This window comes from Ruditapes philippinarum, unplaced genomic scaffold (assembly GCF_026571515.1).
Source record: "Ruditapes philippinarum isolate M1 unplaced genomic scaffold, ASM2657151v2 ctg17554_1_1_1_1, whole genome shotgun sequence".
Taxonomy (NCBI): Eukaryota; Metazoa; Mollusca; class Bivalvia; order Venerida; family Veneridae; genus Ruditapes; species Ruditapes philippinarum.
Genome location: NW_026855829.1, coordinates 1 through 15122, shown reverse-complemented (window position 1 = coordinate 15122; position 15122 = coordinate 1). Strand labels below are relative to the sequence as shown.

General features: G+C 31.5%; 1 protein-coding gene across 1 annotated transcript; it reads left to right on the top strand.

The window, feature by feature from the left end:
* Positions 1-12603: 12603 nt before the first annotated feature.
* Positions 12604-15117, top strand: LOC132744530 (uncharacterized). The gene is made up of 2 exons (XM_060733279.1): positions 12604-13362; positions 13756-15117. The coding sequence occupies exons 1-2, from the start codon at positions 12913-12915 to the stop codon at positions 15115-15117; spliced, it is 1812 nt and encodes a 603-aa protein (XP_060589262.1). The 5' UTR covers positions 12604-12912.
* The last annotated feature ends 5 nt before the right edge of the window (positions 15118-15122 follow it).

Below are 15122 nucleotides of genomic sequence, written 5' to 3'. Positions count from 1 at the left end.
AAATCTCGAATAGAGGAAACATATGTAAAAGATAATAAATAAGTATACATGCACCCAGAATAAATAGAAAATCTACCTTTTGTGCGATTTTAACCCGGTTTCAGGCAAAGCGTTTAAACGCTTTTCATTTTTTGGTAATAACTTTTTCACAATATAAATGTTATGAAACAAACATCAAAAAAAAAAAAAAAGGAATGGATAATCTCAAAAAACTTTTTCAAGTCCGGCCATGTCTAAAACCCTCTGAGAACCCTCAACGAAAGATCCTTTAACGAAAATATCATTTTTAATACCTTAATTGATTATGGATTAAAAAATGCAGTCAAATACTTGTTTAAGACCCCCACAGTTAAGACCACATAATATGGAAAATCTTGTTATAAACATAAAAGACCAATATTAATGTGTCTACTGTTTAAAAATTCTGTCTGGCAATAAAGTGCACATTTTATTTTTCACCAGACTGTAAACTTCGAGTCTCTTTTTTCCGAAAAGTTTATCAAAGAACCTTGAGGACACGTCAATGTAACGCAATTATTCACCTTTTTATCGGACATTGAATTATTGACCCTCTATTATCTGTCCGTCAGTCCGTCTGTTTAAACCATGTAAGGTCAATACAATAAATATATAAACATCTATTTTTGTACAATTACGAATAAACATTTTCTACCTATCCATAACTTCTTCAAATCTTCAAATCTCACAGCATCGCAGATTACATATATTGTGCTTAGATTACCCTAACCACATAATAAAACATGCTGTGAGAAGATTTCTATCCCTACACATGGAACAATCATCATTCTATGTATAAATTGTTCATATATTCATTAAACACAACATTTTATCATTATTTGATATTATAACGACTATTTATAATACTGGGTTCAAAAGTACGCCCAACACATTTCAAACAAAGTTATTTCTTTAAAGTTTTGGATAAAATTTAGTATAAGTAAAACAGACTGAATATATGCTATATAATTTAACGATGCCGTTATTTTAAGATTACTTACTTTGTTCAAATCAAATCCTTTATGTACGGGTATCCTTTTCAAAGTCCGTGTGCATTTCTTTGCCGAATAAACAGGCGAAACGAAACAAACACACAATAGAGAAAGAACGCACAATTTTTTTAAAGTAACAAATGAAAAGTAAGTTTTACTCATTTTGAAAATCCCTTGTTTACTGATGACTGTAAATTTAAGATGAAACAATATATAACAAATACAGAAAAAAAAAATGCGTAAGACACACACACAAACTATTTTACATGAGTACAGTTAGGCAATACTTGCGGAGGCTTGTGCAGAATTAAATAATGAGTACTTTATTAAAATAGTCAGGTGGTAGTGTCACGTGATAGTGTGGTCTGATTCTGATCACCTGCGCGCGCAATTTTGGTTCAGTGGTATTTTAGGTACAGCGAACACTACTTGTTTACAAACATTTAAATTTCAGTTAAGTTCAAGTTTGATCTGGATTTTGAATAAACATTTATTTAGATGTGTCTAAATAAACAACCTTGGGGAAAAAAGTTCAGTTTCACAAGAGTTTCTTCATGTTTTGAATTAAATTATCAACAACACGGCCGAATAAAAGATAAGCACAAAATAAAAAGGCAAATGGGTACACAAACGCGTCAGAAAGTTTCACATATTGACTCTGAATCAGCTGAAAGAAACTCTCCTATTGCAGCGCAATATCTTTTCACATATCAGAATCTTTTCTTGAATCCGGTTAGGTCTAGTTACTCACGATACTTATAGAATTTCTATGAAATTTTCTGCTTTTATTAAATATATGTTTTTAAAAACAGAGAAGTATATATAATAAAAGCGTTATTTCACATATAAAAAGTAACCAATGCACGTTCAGCATTTGTACCAGGTGATGTTCCAACAGAAATCATTATTGGATTCAATCTTATTACCTTACCTTCCAGAGTTCAAAGTGTTAATATCAAATCCATATCGCACCCCATATAGCCTCGTTTTCATTCAGGAGTACAAATCTACATCGCCACCAATCTAGCCTCGCTTTCATTTTTATAAGAAAAAAATTCACATCAAATCCTTTTTTTTGTAATTGAAGTAATGAAATTCTTTGGAAATGTCAAAAAACTGGTGGTGTGAAATGAAGAGGCCATTAAACGGGGGGGGGGGGGTCGAACGTAAAGCGGTGCGATACTCCTTTAAGCGAGGTGATTTCATGCGATACGCCCTAATGGCGGACGGGAGCGAAAACGAAAGTAGGTATGAGCATGTTTTTTTTCCAAATACTTGTTGTCTATTGTAATTTTTTGAAGAATAGCATTGTGCATGCTGATCAGAACTTATAATTTTGCATGATTGTCAAAATAAAATACTAAATTTTATAGAATTGAGGAAGTTATTGAGGTATTTGTTGCTGCAAATTCAACCGTCAACCTGATATGCACATGCAAACGAATAATGTATCAGTCGTTTTAAAACGAGATATTCGATTAGTTTTAGTCCCGACATGTTTATTTTTGAAAACAAAACGACATACAAGAGTAGTTTTCCATATCTATCCGAAAATATATAAAATATTTCCAGTTTTCTTACTGTACGCCTAATATTTGGTCCGATAAACCAACTGTACGCACAAATGTTGGTGTTTTTTTCTGTAGCAACTTCCACATTACAGTACATTCTTATTCAATATTGATGAAATATCAAGTTTTGAGTTTGTATGTTAATCATATGTAAATCACAGTGTCAATCAAAATAACAGTGATAACAGTGTCAATTAATGTATTATACTATGATATAGTTAATTTAAATATTCTTTTCTCACAAAGGTTAATCATTAAAATAAGATAAGTTACTGCACAGAAATTTGAAATTCTAGCAAATGATCAATAGTCACGATAATATTCCTTTTGTTTCTTCCATTTATTTAGTAAAGGTTTTATCATTTAATAATATGTTTTTCTATCATTAATTACAAATTTATGTTGTCAGAAAAAATAACTTTAATTAAAAAAGCAACATATGAGAAATGGATCTACTATTGTATTACATGGACTGGTCGAAAAACGCTCCCATCCATTCTTATGTTCATTCAATACATTGAGAAGTACATATAATAAATTGTATGTTTTTTGTTTGTTTGTTTTTTTTTTTTTTTTGTTTTTTTTTCGTTTGTTTTTTTTTTGGGGGGGGGGTTGTTGTTGTATGTTTGTTTTTTTGCAATGAAACTTGAAATTTATAAAAAAAAATACTGGTTTGATTTCCTCTATGGATTGGATGTTATATATTATATACAGAGCACATCATTGTATTTCAGTTATTCTAATTTTTGTCAGTTGCTCTGTCGCTTCGAATTTATAACTATACTACTCCATGTATACCAAACAGCTTTGTGTATTTGCTTATGAAAGCATTCATCCTTTTAATAGTGATTTAACATATCTGCCAGAAGTTTAACTTTTAAAACTAGGCTTTCTCTGCAACATTTAATGTATAGCATTACCCCTCACTTTTTGTAAATATTCATTTCCACTGGGAGTTACCCTTACTGTTAAAGCAAGTGTACCATGTGACTAAGAGATTTGTACTCAGTACTTTTTAACAGTATAAAATCTGGGCAAGTGTCTTTTATGTAAATAAAAGTATTATAGATTACAGTATCTGTTCGGGAAATAAAATAAATAACGCACAAGCGTTTGTGAGTAACAGTAAAAATATCAACCCTCCTAAAAATACTGTTTCCCTCGGCTAACACCTTGGCTAACAGTATTTTCCTTGGGATGATATTTTAACTGTAGCCCACAAACCCATGTGTTATTTATATACTACTCCATAACCAGTGTGACTCAATCTAATAATATATACTCGAATAGCTTTTTGTTTATTTGCACATGTGTCAGCATTTGTACTTGTGGTACTTTACCTATCTGACAGTAGTTTTGTTTGTTAATCAAGTTGTAATGTTTTAATTGCTCTGCAACATTTACAACTGTGTATTTGCACATCAGCTGTTCTTAAGAAAGACACTGAGCTGTTTGGTGTCCAATGACTGACTGAAGTTTGAAATTGAAGTTTTGTGCTTTTTCCTGACAGGCCACAATTATGTGCACTACAAAAATAGCCTGTTCTAAGCAACATTTTAGAAAAGAATTTTACCACCTAAAGATTTTTGCCACCTGGTTCTCAGTCTCTATCTCTAGAACAGCAGCGAAATGTACTTTCACTGTATCTTATAGGTTGTTTGAAATATTCAATTCTTTCAATTCTATTTATAATATGAAAAAAATATCAGTTTGAAAGCAGCATGTACAAAAGATCTTAGAACCTCATGAAGTAAAACAGCCTTTATATCACATATTAACTGCTATTTTTCTGAAATGTTCTGCTTTGAAAGTGAGTTAATTTATACAAGATTTCTTAATTGGTTTCTTAAATTCATTCTTACATATTTTGGTCAAATTCCTACTTTTTATCTAAGATCTTAGAGTAAAGGTTACTTTTTTCCAACTCCTAATTATCACAGGATAATTATTATCAATTATTCAAATTAAGTTCAAACACTTATATAGATGGTTATACAAAACTTTTATTTCAAGTAAATCTTTAAGGAAAGAAGAAGATTTCAGAATTCCGGAAACGGGCACATACATGTATATGGTAGCTATCTTAGTATAATCATAGGAAAACATGTACAACAGATGTGATAATGAAAAATATCGAACCTTTAACAGCGTACAGATATTTTATCGCACCAAAATCCAGCGTACACTTAAATATTTTGCCCAGTAAGCGTCTATGTATATCGGAGCACAAAGGTACTTGCTATGCAACTCAATTATCAGTCATCTTATAGAATAAAGAAGAAAAAGAAATTAACTATATTAATATAAGCTTGCATTAAGCGATTTTATTCACCGACCCAAAATTAGTTGCCGTCAGTTTACCTTCAGTAACTTTTTTAAATATGAATTTAGGCCTCTGTAATTTTGATGAAATGTGTGTCGGTCCTATCTTCACATCCTCAATACAAAATATGCAATTGTAATCGAAGATTGATGAAATACTTAATAAAAAACACTCACTCTGACGTGTGTTTACACGAAAAAAATCCGCCAATAGGGCGTATCGCATGAAATCACCTCGCTTAAAGGAGTGTCGCACCTCTATATACGTTCGACCCCCTGTTAAAAAAGGTTGAGAACAATACTATTGGACTAGTACACAGTTGCAAAGTCTTTGTTAGACTTGGCTAGAGCCTCGTCTAATGTCAATATGACAACTGTGAACTCGTCCAATCAAATTTAATATTGTACATAACAATGTATAATAACCTTATTTTTATTATCTAAAAGAGTACTTGAGTTTTCTCTCAATGATTTTATTAAAACGGCGTGTGCGATTAGTGAGATCCTATCCTGAAGTTTATTGTTTGTGTTGTGACGGCATTGTAAATGTCATACAACGACGATACAGCTATAGACCTTTTTACAATACGATTCTTCCATAGTAACCGATGTTGCATTTCGCGCATGCGCATTCTGCGTAGGACAAAAGCGCAGTAAAATTTAGAACAGTGTATGATACTTTAAGGCTTTAATAGTCGTGATTCCATGTTATGTCAACCAGAAAACAGTAATTTTGGGATGACTTAAAGCGGTAAGTACTTAAAACGTTAATTGATATTTATAACAGATATTTGAATCTTGAATCTTGAATTTATAATAAATATGCGGGACTAATAATCCAATGGTCAAAAGGCGCACACAAAAGTCGTCTGTTTAAGGTATCATTAGACGACTTTTTCATCTGTAATTAAAATTCAGCAGCGTGTTAAAGATTAAATTTTATTACCCCTGTATTACATAATATTACACAATGTGTATTGTACACTTCCTTTTGGATTGGCCAGGCGGTAAAAGTCAAACAGATTGACACTCGACGCGGTTGTTTGTTTCCAGCTATAATATCATTCAACCGGAACGTTTCAGTACCATGACATAGTTAATCACGTATAATTTTGAAAATCGTAATTAAAGTAACTTTTATATATACCGATCTCATCAATGTTTATTGATTTTGAGAAATGACGATTAGTGTGACTTTCATTAAAAATATTAACAGGTGTTACGAGGAACAGGATAAAATGTGTGTTATTTCACTTTCCTTAAAGATTTTGTAAAAAACTATTTAAAACATATTTAAGTGACTTTAAAATTATCTGCTTTGCATCACAGTCAAATAAAGGATAAAATCAGGTAAACTGAACACTAAAAATGCATTATCACCGTGTCTGTTAATTCTGACTTTTTTCAGAATGATAACCAACCTCGATTTCATTTGTTATAAAATTTCTTTTATCTTTTTATGAACTATTTCAACAACAATTTAGTTGACTCCCATTTGAATAATAGATATAATTCCACATTTTCTTAAAAAAATCAGGTCAGGTCCGTGACCGTAAGGGGAACTTCTTAAACAATTTCCTTTTCCATGCCTTTGTATCCACAAAGCTAAAAAGGAATCTTTTCTTTTTTTTTGTTAAAAGCTAATTTATATAAATTTCTACCTTTTACCTTATTGTCTATGAACTTCTTCTACATTTCTATATTTTTCTATGCGCTTTTTGCCCTACGCAGATTGCGCATGCGCGGAAAAATACTACTTCCGATCGATTTTTCATAGCAACGGACCGCGTCGTAAAAAGGTCTGGCGGAGAAGGACCTTAGGTGCCCCCTAATGCATTGTTTCAGGTCCGGGCGGGAATCTGAGTAGAACGACTGACCCAGAAAGGTAGTTGGGTACACGTACCACATCAAGATCCTTCTACAATAATTATACTGTGTAAGGTAGAGAAGAGCCATTATTGTGTTCTTTAAATATCATAGATTGAATTAGAAAATAATTTAGTATGAATTTAACGTAAACTACAGATTTTTTTTATTAAAAACAATAATCTGTATTATTCAAACAGTGAACGTGAATAAAATAGGTATGTCAACACAAGATAATACTGACAAAATAATGCTTCAGATTTGGAAAAAGATTAATATACTCATTAATAATTTTGATAAATTAAGTTAAAAGTATCAATCTATTTCATATCAATTTTTATAAACTTTGTTGAACAGTAAAATTATGTTGTTTCATGATTCTCGGAAAAGCATTGTAAAATAGAACGACTTTTAGTTATCAACCATGAATATTATACGTAAACTGAATTATTTTTTGCAGAACAAAATATTATGTTGTAATTTTAAGTAGGGTTTCAACTGTTTAACAATGTCCAATTCACTCAGGAAGTCTACAAGTATTCAAATTATAATTTTTGCAGCAGAATAGCTTAATATACTTTAAAGTTATCATACCACCCCAGATGTCTCCATATGTTATATATCATTGAATCTTCAATGTGAAACTTATGTGACATCCCATGAAAAGCAGCGTAGCCTATGATCCTGAGTAAACGGGAAGACAATGGACCGATGTAAGTAAAGTTTGATTTTGAGATGAGATCAAAGGTTACAGAACATACATGTATATTAAAGGCAGCTGCTTAAATGCAAGCAACATGTTCTATTAGTCACAGGGGATCACGTGACTTTGTATAGTAATACCCACGAACAAATGGCGGCTGATGAGCCCCGGTAAGTACCTTATTATGTTAAATTGATTTAATTTTCGTGCGACTTACTATCCAGAAATTGTTCGTTTTACTTATTATACACTTGAAATAATATGAATTATTATTAAAATACTTTCTCGACATTTGTTTCTTTGTCACCGTAGACGGAACAAACTTGCAAATTGGTAGCCAAAAAATTATAAAATGCTTTTCGACACATTTAAGTAAGCTATTGGAAACTGCGGGAAACTATTTTGTTTTCGTGCGACTTACTATCCAGAAATTGTTCGTTTGACTTATTATACACTTGCAAAGAACATTTGTAGGCTACAGACCTTCGAACAAAATTGTATATGGACTTCTACGATAACAGAATGATGTCAATAAAATTATTTATTTGGTGCAGAAAGGAAGCTTATTTTCATTTATTTTGGTACCAAATTATACCGCTTCGTGCGAATTACTATCGCTGCATGTGAAATTTTCACACAATTCAAACAATGTTCTCAAAAACCACAAAACGTAGGATAATACACTTTGTATTGTCATTTGAAGAAAATGTCCGCGCATATGATACGCTAGGTTTTGTTTTTATTTAAGAAACGTTTGTCACCTAAATTTAACATACTAAGGTACTTACCCGGGCTCAGCAGTCGCCATTTACTCGTGGGTATTACTATACGAAGTCACGTGATTCCAGTTTAATCTTTTTATGTACTTGTCTTTTTACGTGTTTAACAATGGAAGCCATATTACGTTTATCTTCTATAATCGTAACTGTTTCCACCTGTTTTTATCTTAATTACCACCCCATCCCCTCTCTATATAGTCGTTGCTACATCCCCTAAGATAAGATAAGATAAGATAAGATAGATAAGATAGGTTTTATTTCAAGTCGGCAAGTTTTCAACAGTACAACATAAGCTCTAGGAGCTTTTATAACCGACTGTATATAACATAAGGTATAAGATCAACAAAGATAAAACAGCTACAATAAAAAAATGATTAGACATGATATATATACATCATATGCATAAAATAGACCTTTTAGGATATATTTATAAAAACGAATCATATGCTAAAAAAACTAAAATGATAGTTTACCCAAATCTACATCACTAGCAATGTCTAGTATCTAAAAATTTATTTAAAGTTCAATAATATACCGAGTAAACAATTAAAAATTTAATGAATTATTTAAATAAATAAATAAATAAATAACTTAGAAAAAAAAACATAACATTTTTTATATATAATTTAAATATGAAAGACTAATGGGTTATCAGACTACACAAAGACAGAAGGTATTAAACATGAAAGTCATTAGTTGAACTCATTTAACAGCTAGCTTGAGTCATGCTGGAAAGAAAGCAAAAAACAACAATACAAAAGCAAATCAAAACAAAAAGATCACAAAATAAAGCAACATCCTATCTAGAAACTAAATGATAATATTAACATAAGCAGGAAGAAAAGCAAAAACACATTTAAAGCAACAAAAAAAACTGAAGAAACTAAATGATAAATGTGACCCAAAAGAAAATGTTCATACCCAGAAAAATAATAAAAAGTGGAGTAAATAAAGATATAGAAGTTAGCTGCAAGCAATACATCTACACTGTTTACCATTCCAGGATGAAATTAACTTTTTAACTGAGCAAAATTTGAAAATTTTCTAAAATTTTTCAGGTAGAGTATTCCATAAAGCAGGTGCAGCATACCTACCAGTAGTTGTAGTTCTTACTTGCGGGATCTGCAAAATATTTGAATATTTAAAATTTATTACCAGTAGTTTTCTTGACAATAAGGTCAGACAGAACAGCAGGGAGACATATCATGAAAATTTTTTAAAAGTTTCAATGGCCATAGCCGTCATTCTTCTTATTTTTAGATTTGGTATATTAACTTTTATCAGCATAATCTTCATAACTTGAATTAAAATCATTATAGACAAATCTAAGTGCTCTTTCCTGTAGTTTTTTTCATCTTGTTAGTATTATTTTCTGAACAGAAATGCCATGCCATAGGACAAAAATTAAAAATTGGACAAAATAAAAGTATGAAAGATTGTTTTAGCTATTTGTTTGATTTAAATTGTGACCTATTCTTTTGAGGATGTTTAACTGATTAGCAGCTTTTTTTTACATATATTGCTTATGTGAAAATTAAAATTTTATTGTTGATCAATGTCGATGCCAAGGAGTTTTACAATTTCGTCACATGTTTTTTCACTTGTATTAATTTTGAAAGCTGGGGATTTAGTGAAAGTTTTCTTCCCTACAGCAATAGCTTGAAATTTATCAGGGTTAGCTTGCATTTTATTAAAATGAAACCAATTTATAAGATAGTTACTTTCTTGTTCTAAGGTACATATTAGTTCATCAAAATGTTTTGTCCGAAAAGAAAGGGTATTGTCATCTGCATAGTTATATAAAGTACATTGTTTTATAAATAAAAAAATATGTCATTTATGAAAATATTAAACAGTAGAGGGCCCAGGATTGATCCTTGAGGGACACCTTTGGATATATTAGCCCATGAACTTACAATATTGCCTATTTTTATTCGCTGTTTCCTGTTTGACAGATAAGACTGCATGAGGTTGGTGGCAGTATTAAATCCCCTAAAATTATAAATGAAATATTATCAATTTCTACATTTACTATTTATTATAAAACAATATAATAGTATAACTAACTTTAAATACAATGTATACCCGTGTTTTTTTTGTTTTTGTTTTTGTTTTTTTTTTTTTTTGGGGGGGGGGGGGTTGTTTGTTTTTTTCATCAACTCCTCTATATACTGTGCTATTAAACTTAAGAAGGTTATTTTTACTTTTTGTTGATATAAGCTGTTTGAATTTCTTTACCTTTGGCCATGTGATACTATATTACTTAGCTATGTTGTCTTTTACAACCATCGATTTTACTGCAACTAAGCAAAACAGTATTTTGGTTTGTATTTAAGTATATAATTCCAGGCTTGGTCACAGGCTTTTGATATACTTTACCCCTGGCCAGTGTATGTATACATTTTATGCGTCTGTGTTACACTGAGTAAATAAGTCTAACAAAGAGCTCCTCGAGTGATTCCTAAAAAGTAGTCCCTTGAGAAAGGATAGTATGTACTATTTACAAATTATTAAAATGAAAGTAATGTTTTGTTTTGTCAAAGTGACATGCGGTTAAAATGTTAACATGAAGCGCGTTTTACAGACTTTGTAATAGATCTCCACATAGAAAAAAAACATAGGGGAGTCAGCAGTTTTCTTACTATTAAATTCCATCAATAAATTAAAAAAACATTGTCAAAAATCTTTATTTGAGATAGTCCTTTAATTGGTCACATTAACTTAACCTCGTGTAATTTACTAGTACATACAACTTGCACGATTCTTAATAAACAGAATTCTGTTGCACCATAAAAATGAATACTGTACTGGTAAAATTGTGATGGATAATGAAAAATAATTTATTACTGTATATGTCAATTTGCCAACACCAGTTTAAAGTATTAAATCTATTTCTTCATGTGAAATCTGGTATACGTCTCCTCAGGGCTACTACCAGTATATGTCATTATATGTGAAGATAAAATTAGAAAATACTGTACTACTAATAAAAGTTTGTTTTGGAGATTTGTGTGATAAAGCATAAGAAGCAAGAATGATACTGGTATTTCCCAGAAAAAAGTACATTTCGCGAAAAAAAGTCCTGTTCGCACAATATCACTTTTCTTCGATTTTAATCAAGCATTCCGATTAAAATTGCGGGAAAAGTAAACCGGGAAAAGCTACTGTTTATTTACAGCAGCATTTACTAAAATGCCTGGAAGAACCAATGCATCAGTGTCGATATCTGAAGACATAACGAAAAAGTAATGTTGTATCATCATTTTGGTATTTGTCAACACACTTTGATTTATACAGAATGGCTAAATTTTCTAATATTAATCAAAAGTGTAGTAGTATTCGGACAAAATGCACACGTCTATTGTTTGGTAAATTGTTATAAAGATAAGGATCAAATTAATAAAAAGTTTAATATGATGATAAGGAATTTCATAACCCATATTACTTTTTAATAATTTGTTAAGTTTGTTGTTTTGCAGATTCATTGTTTTTTAATTGACGAGATTTTTGACAATCTTTTTCTCATAATTTTTATAGATTTATGATTGTTTCTTATTTTAAAATTGTGTTGCAGACTTGAATGTTTAGATGTTGAACTGAAAGATGGAGACATTACACAGAAGGTAAATAAAATTTTCATCTGAAAGCAGCTTGTGAGTGTTAACTAGGCAGTAGATCTACTGATATAGTTGTATATGTTTAATGATATAATGATGCATGGTTTCATTATGTGCCTCCTTCTTCATGTCTTCAAAGAAATTGTAAAGTGTATATTTTGCATAATTCTCATTTCTTCATTGGTAAATGAATTTCCCATGAATATGAGGCATATAAAGTAAAATTCCCAATTTGAAACAAAATGCTTGTTTTTTTTTCCAGTCTGTTTCACTTTGGTACTGGTATCATTCCCAAGGAATGGCGGTAGTAATAGAATGCGAAATGGACTCCATTTCGCGAAATGAACTTTTCGACTACGAAATGGACATTTGTTTCTTAAATTTTGGTCTAAGTGTACTATTTAATATTAATCATTTTTAATAACGAACAAGTGATATATGACATAAAATTACTATTTAAACAATTTTGGTAATATTTTTTTCATTATTTAAGAATACAATCGTATAATAATGCCACATAGTTCAGTGTTTTATACATGGTCTTTCAAATATAAAGATTCTGTTTTATATCATATGTTTAACCTGGGACAAAAAATATTTGTTGTCCCAGATTAAACGTAAGTGAATAGAAAAGATACCCTTTGTGACATGTCAGTTACACCATAATTTGTAAAGTAAATGTCCATTCCGTAAGCGAAAACTCCATTTCGTGGCCGAAAAATCCATTTCCAGGGATGTGATTTTTCCGCGCTTACGCGGATTTCCGCGCCGAAAATTTCCAAAGAAAAAAATCCGCGGAGATTACAAAAAAAGTCGCCGAAAATCGGTACTTAAAAATTATTCTGCGTCGCATTATAAACAATACACGCGGAAATCATTTCCGAGGTGTTTTTTATATGATCACCGGTTCAGTTTTGAAAGTTGAAATGTGATTGGTTGTACAAGTCGGAGTACTCCAATCAGAGTGGCGCACGCAAAATTGATATTGCTAAAAAAAAGAAGAAAAAAAAAAGAAGATAACAAACAATTGTCAAATGTTTACAAATGGAAAGAATTTTAGATCGAGCGAAAGATTCAGAATTTATAAAGAAGTTAGACGCAGGGTTAGATAACGTTTGGAGATGGCAATGGATGGAGGAGAAAATAGAAATCTATATCGGAAGCAGTTTGAAGTCATTCTATCTCTCGGAATGGATCCGAAAAATTGACGAACGAGGACTGGCTAAATGCTTAATTTGCAAATGTCCCCTGGGTTACGGGAAAAGGGGAAAAATTGCGCTAACAGGACATTGTAAAAGCAAGAATCATACTGAACGTGTGAAATCTTTATCAAAGCAACCAACTCTTCCTGCTGCCTGTCATGGGGAGAAGGCAACAACCGAGGCCTATGGTATCCATCCCATGTTTAGAAATAAAAAGACTGGCGAGTTGCCAAAGCAGCAGGTTGGGCTAAAGCCTCTTGTGCCACTAGATGATAGAATTCACAATGCAGAGGTTGGGGTTTTTTTTAATGAAATATACTTAATTAACTTAAAGGTTGTTAAAATTTTTGCTTGTGAAAACTTTATCTCGGCAGTCATGCATGTTTTTTTTTTAACATAAAGGATTATAAAGTCTTATGCTGGGATTTGTACACCCTGCAAACATTTAGCATATAATAAAATTATTTTTAAACATGCCTTCACTGCTGCACAACTTTACAGAGAAAACATTATGGACAATGCCACTGACACTGTTTTAATTTTATTGATTTGCATTATTAATAATTCAGTTTTTGAAACATCAATAGAGCTAAATCTCTAATGTACTGGAAAAACGGTGTTTAGCTAGGTATATATCAAGACATATATGTAATGAATTACTAGCTGAAAATTTTTTTTTTTTCAGGCCATGGTATTGGGATTTGTTGCAGAGCATTCATTATCATTGACAATGGTTCCAGAGATAATTAAACTCACCAAGGAACTTTCTAAAGACAAAAAAGCTGTAGATGGATTGTCTATGGATCGTACTTCTGCCTCTTACAAGTTAACATATGGCTTAAAGAAAACAATTCATGAGACAACAATAAATGAAATAAGACATTCACCATTCTCTCTCAATATAGATGAATCAACCAGCAACAACAACAAACATATTTTGGCAGTGTTGGTCAATTATTTTTCCCAGTCTAAGCAGAAAGTTGTTTGTGAACATTTAGCAGCAGTTGAGGTTGTAAAAGTTGACACAAACTCAGTTTATCTAGCATTAGAACATATTTTTGAAGAAAATGATATACCCTGGAAAAATCTTGTTTCCATATTGATGGATTCTTGTGCAGTCATGAGAGGTTCAAAAAATGGTCTGGAAAAAAGGATAAGAGAAGAAAAGGCTCCTCACATGTTGGACATCGACGGTGATGTCTGTCACCATCTACACAATGCAACAAAAAAATTTTGTTCACCTTTCATGTACTGGGTTGAAGGTTTATTTGGACAAATACATACAGACCACAAATGGTCGGTTGACTTACGTCAATACCTTGAAGAGATATGTCAGTTGCTGGGAATGCGTTTCTCTGTGCCTGAGAAGTTCATAAGCCATAGATGGCTGTCATGTTATGATTTATCACTTTCAACTCTTCAGATGTGGGATGCTTATGTTGTGTTTTATTATGCCTTTGTGAAAGACAATGAAGACTATAAACCTGTTATAGAAGAAATCTTTAAGAGAAGAAATGTCAGTGAGAATGCTAGAAAAAGAATTATCACAATACTGGCCACCATGGGGAAAAAAAAGATGACAGAAGATGGAATTAAAAGAAAGAAATTGATTGTTGAAAGAGTCCTGTATCAAGAACAAAAAACTTTACTGATTTTACATTTCTATGTGGCTGTACTTAGCATACTGAAAAGTTATGTGAAGCTTTTTCAATCCAAAGAACCACTTGTTCATATCATACATGACAAGCAAGAGCAATTGTTTAAAGACTTCCTCTCATGTTACGTAAAGCCAGAAGCTGTGTTGGGAAAGAATGTACAGCATTTGAAAGAAATGACTTTAGACAGTGATAATGGACAATTTCTAGATGAGTGTGACATGTTTGTAGGTAAAGGTAAAAGCATCATTAAAAATGAAAGAAAATCAAAATGTAGTGGAGTTTCTGAAAACGCGTGTTACATTGGCAGGGGAAATACCTACAAATTTGAAACTTCCATTGTAATATTTTCTCCGATTACAGTTGGACTAGTTGATAGCCCAGGGACATAGTCAAA

What these genes read in the sequence shown, in the direction of transcription:
- LOC132744530 (XM_060733279.1), top strand. Translation starts at nt 12,913, where the DNA reads ATGGAAAGAATTTTAGATCGAGCGAAAGATTCAGAATTTATAAAGAAG. An exon ending in ATAGAATTCACAATGCAGAG is followed by an intron (nt 13,363 to 13,755) that starts GTTGGGGTTTTT and finishes TTTTTTTTTCAG; the next exon opens with GCCATGGTATTGGGATTTGT.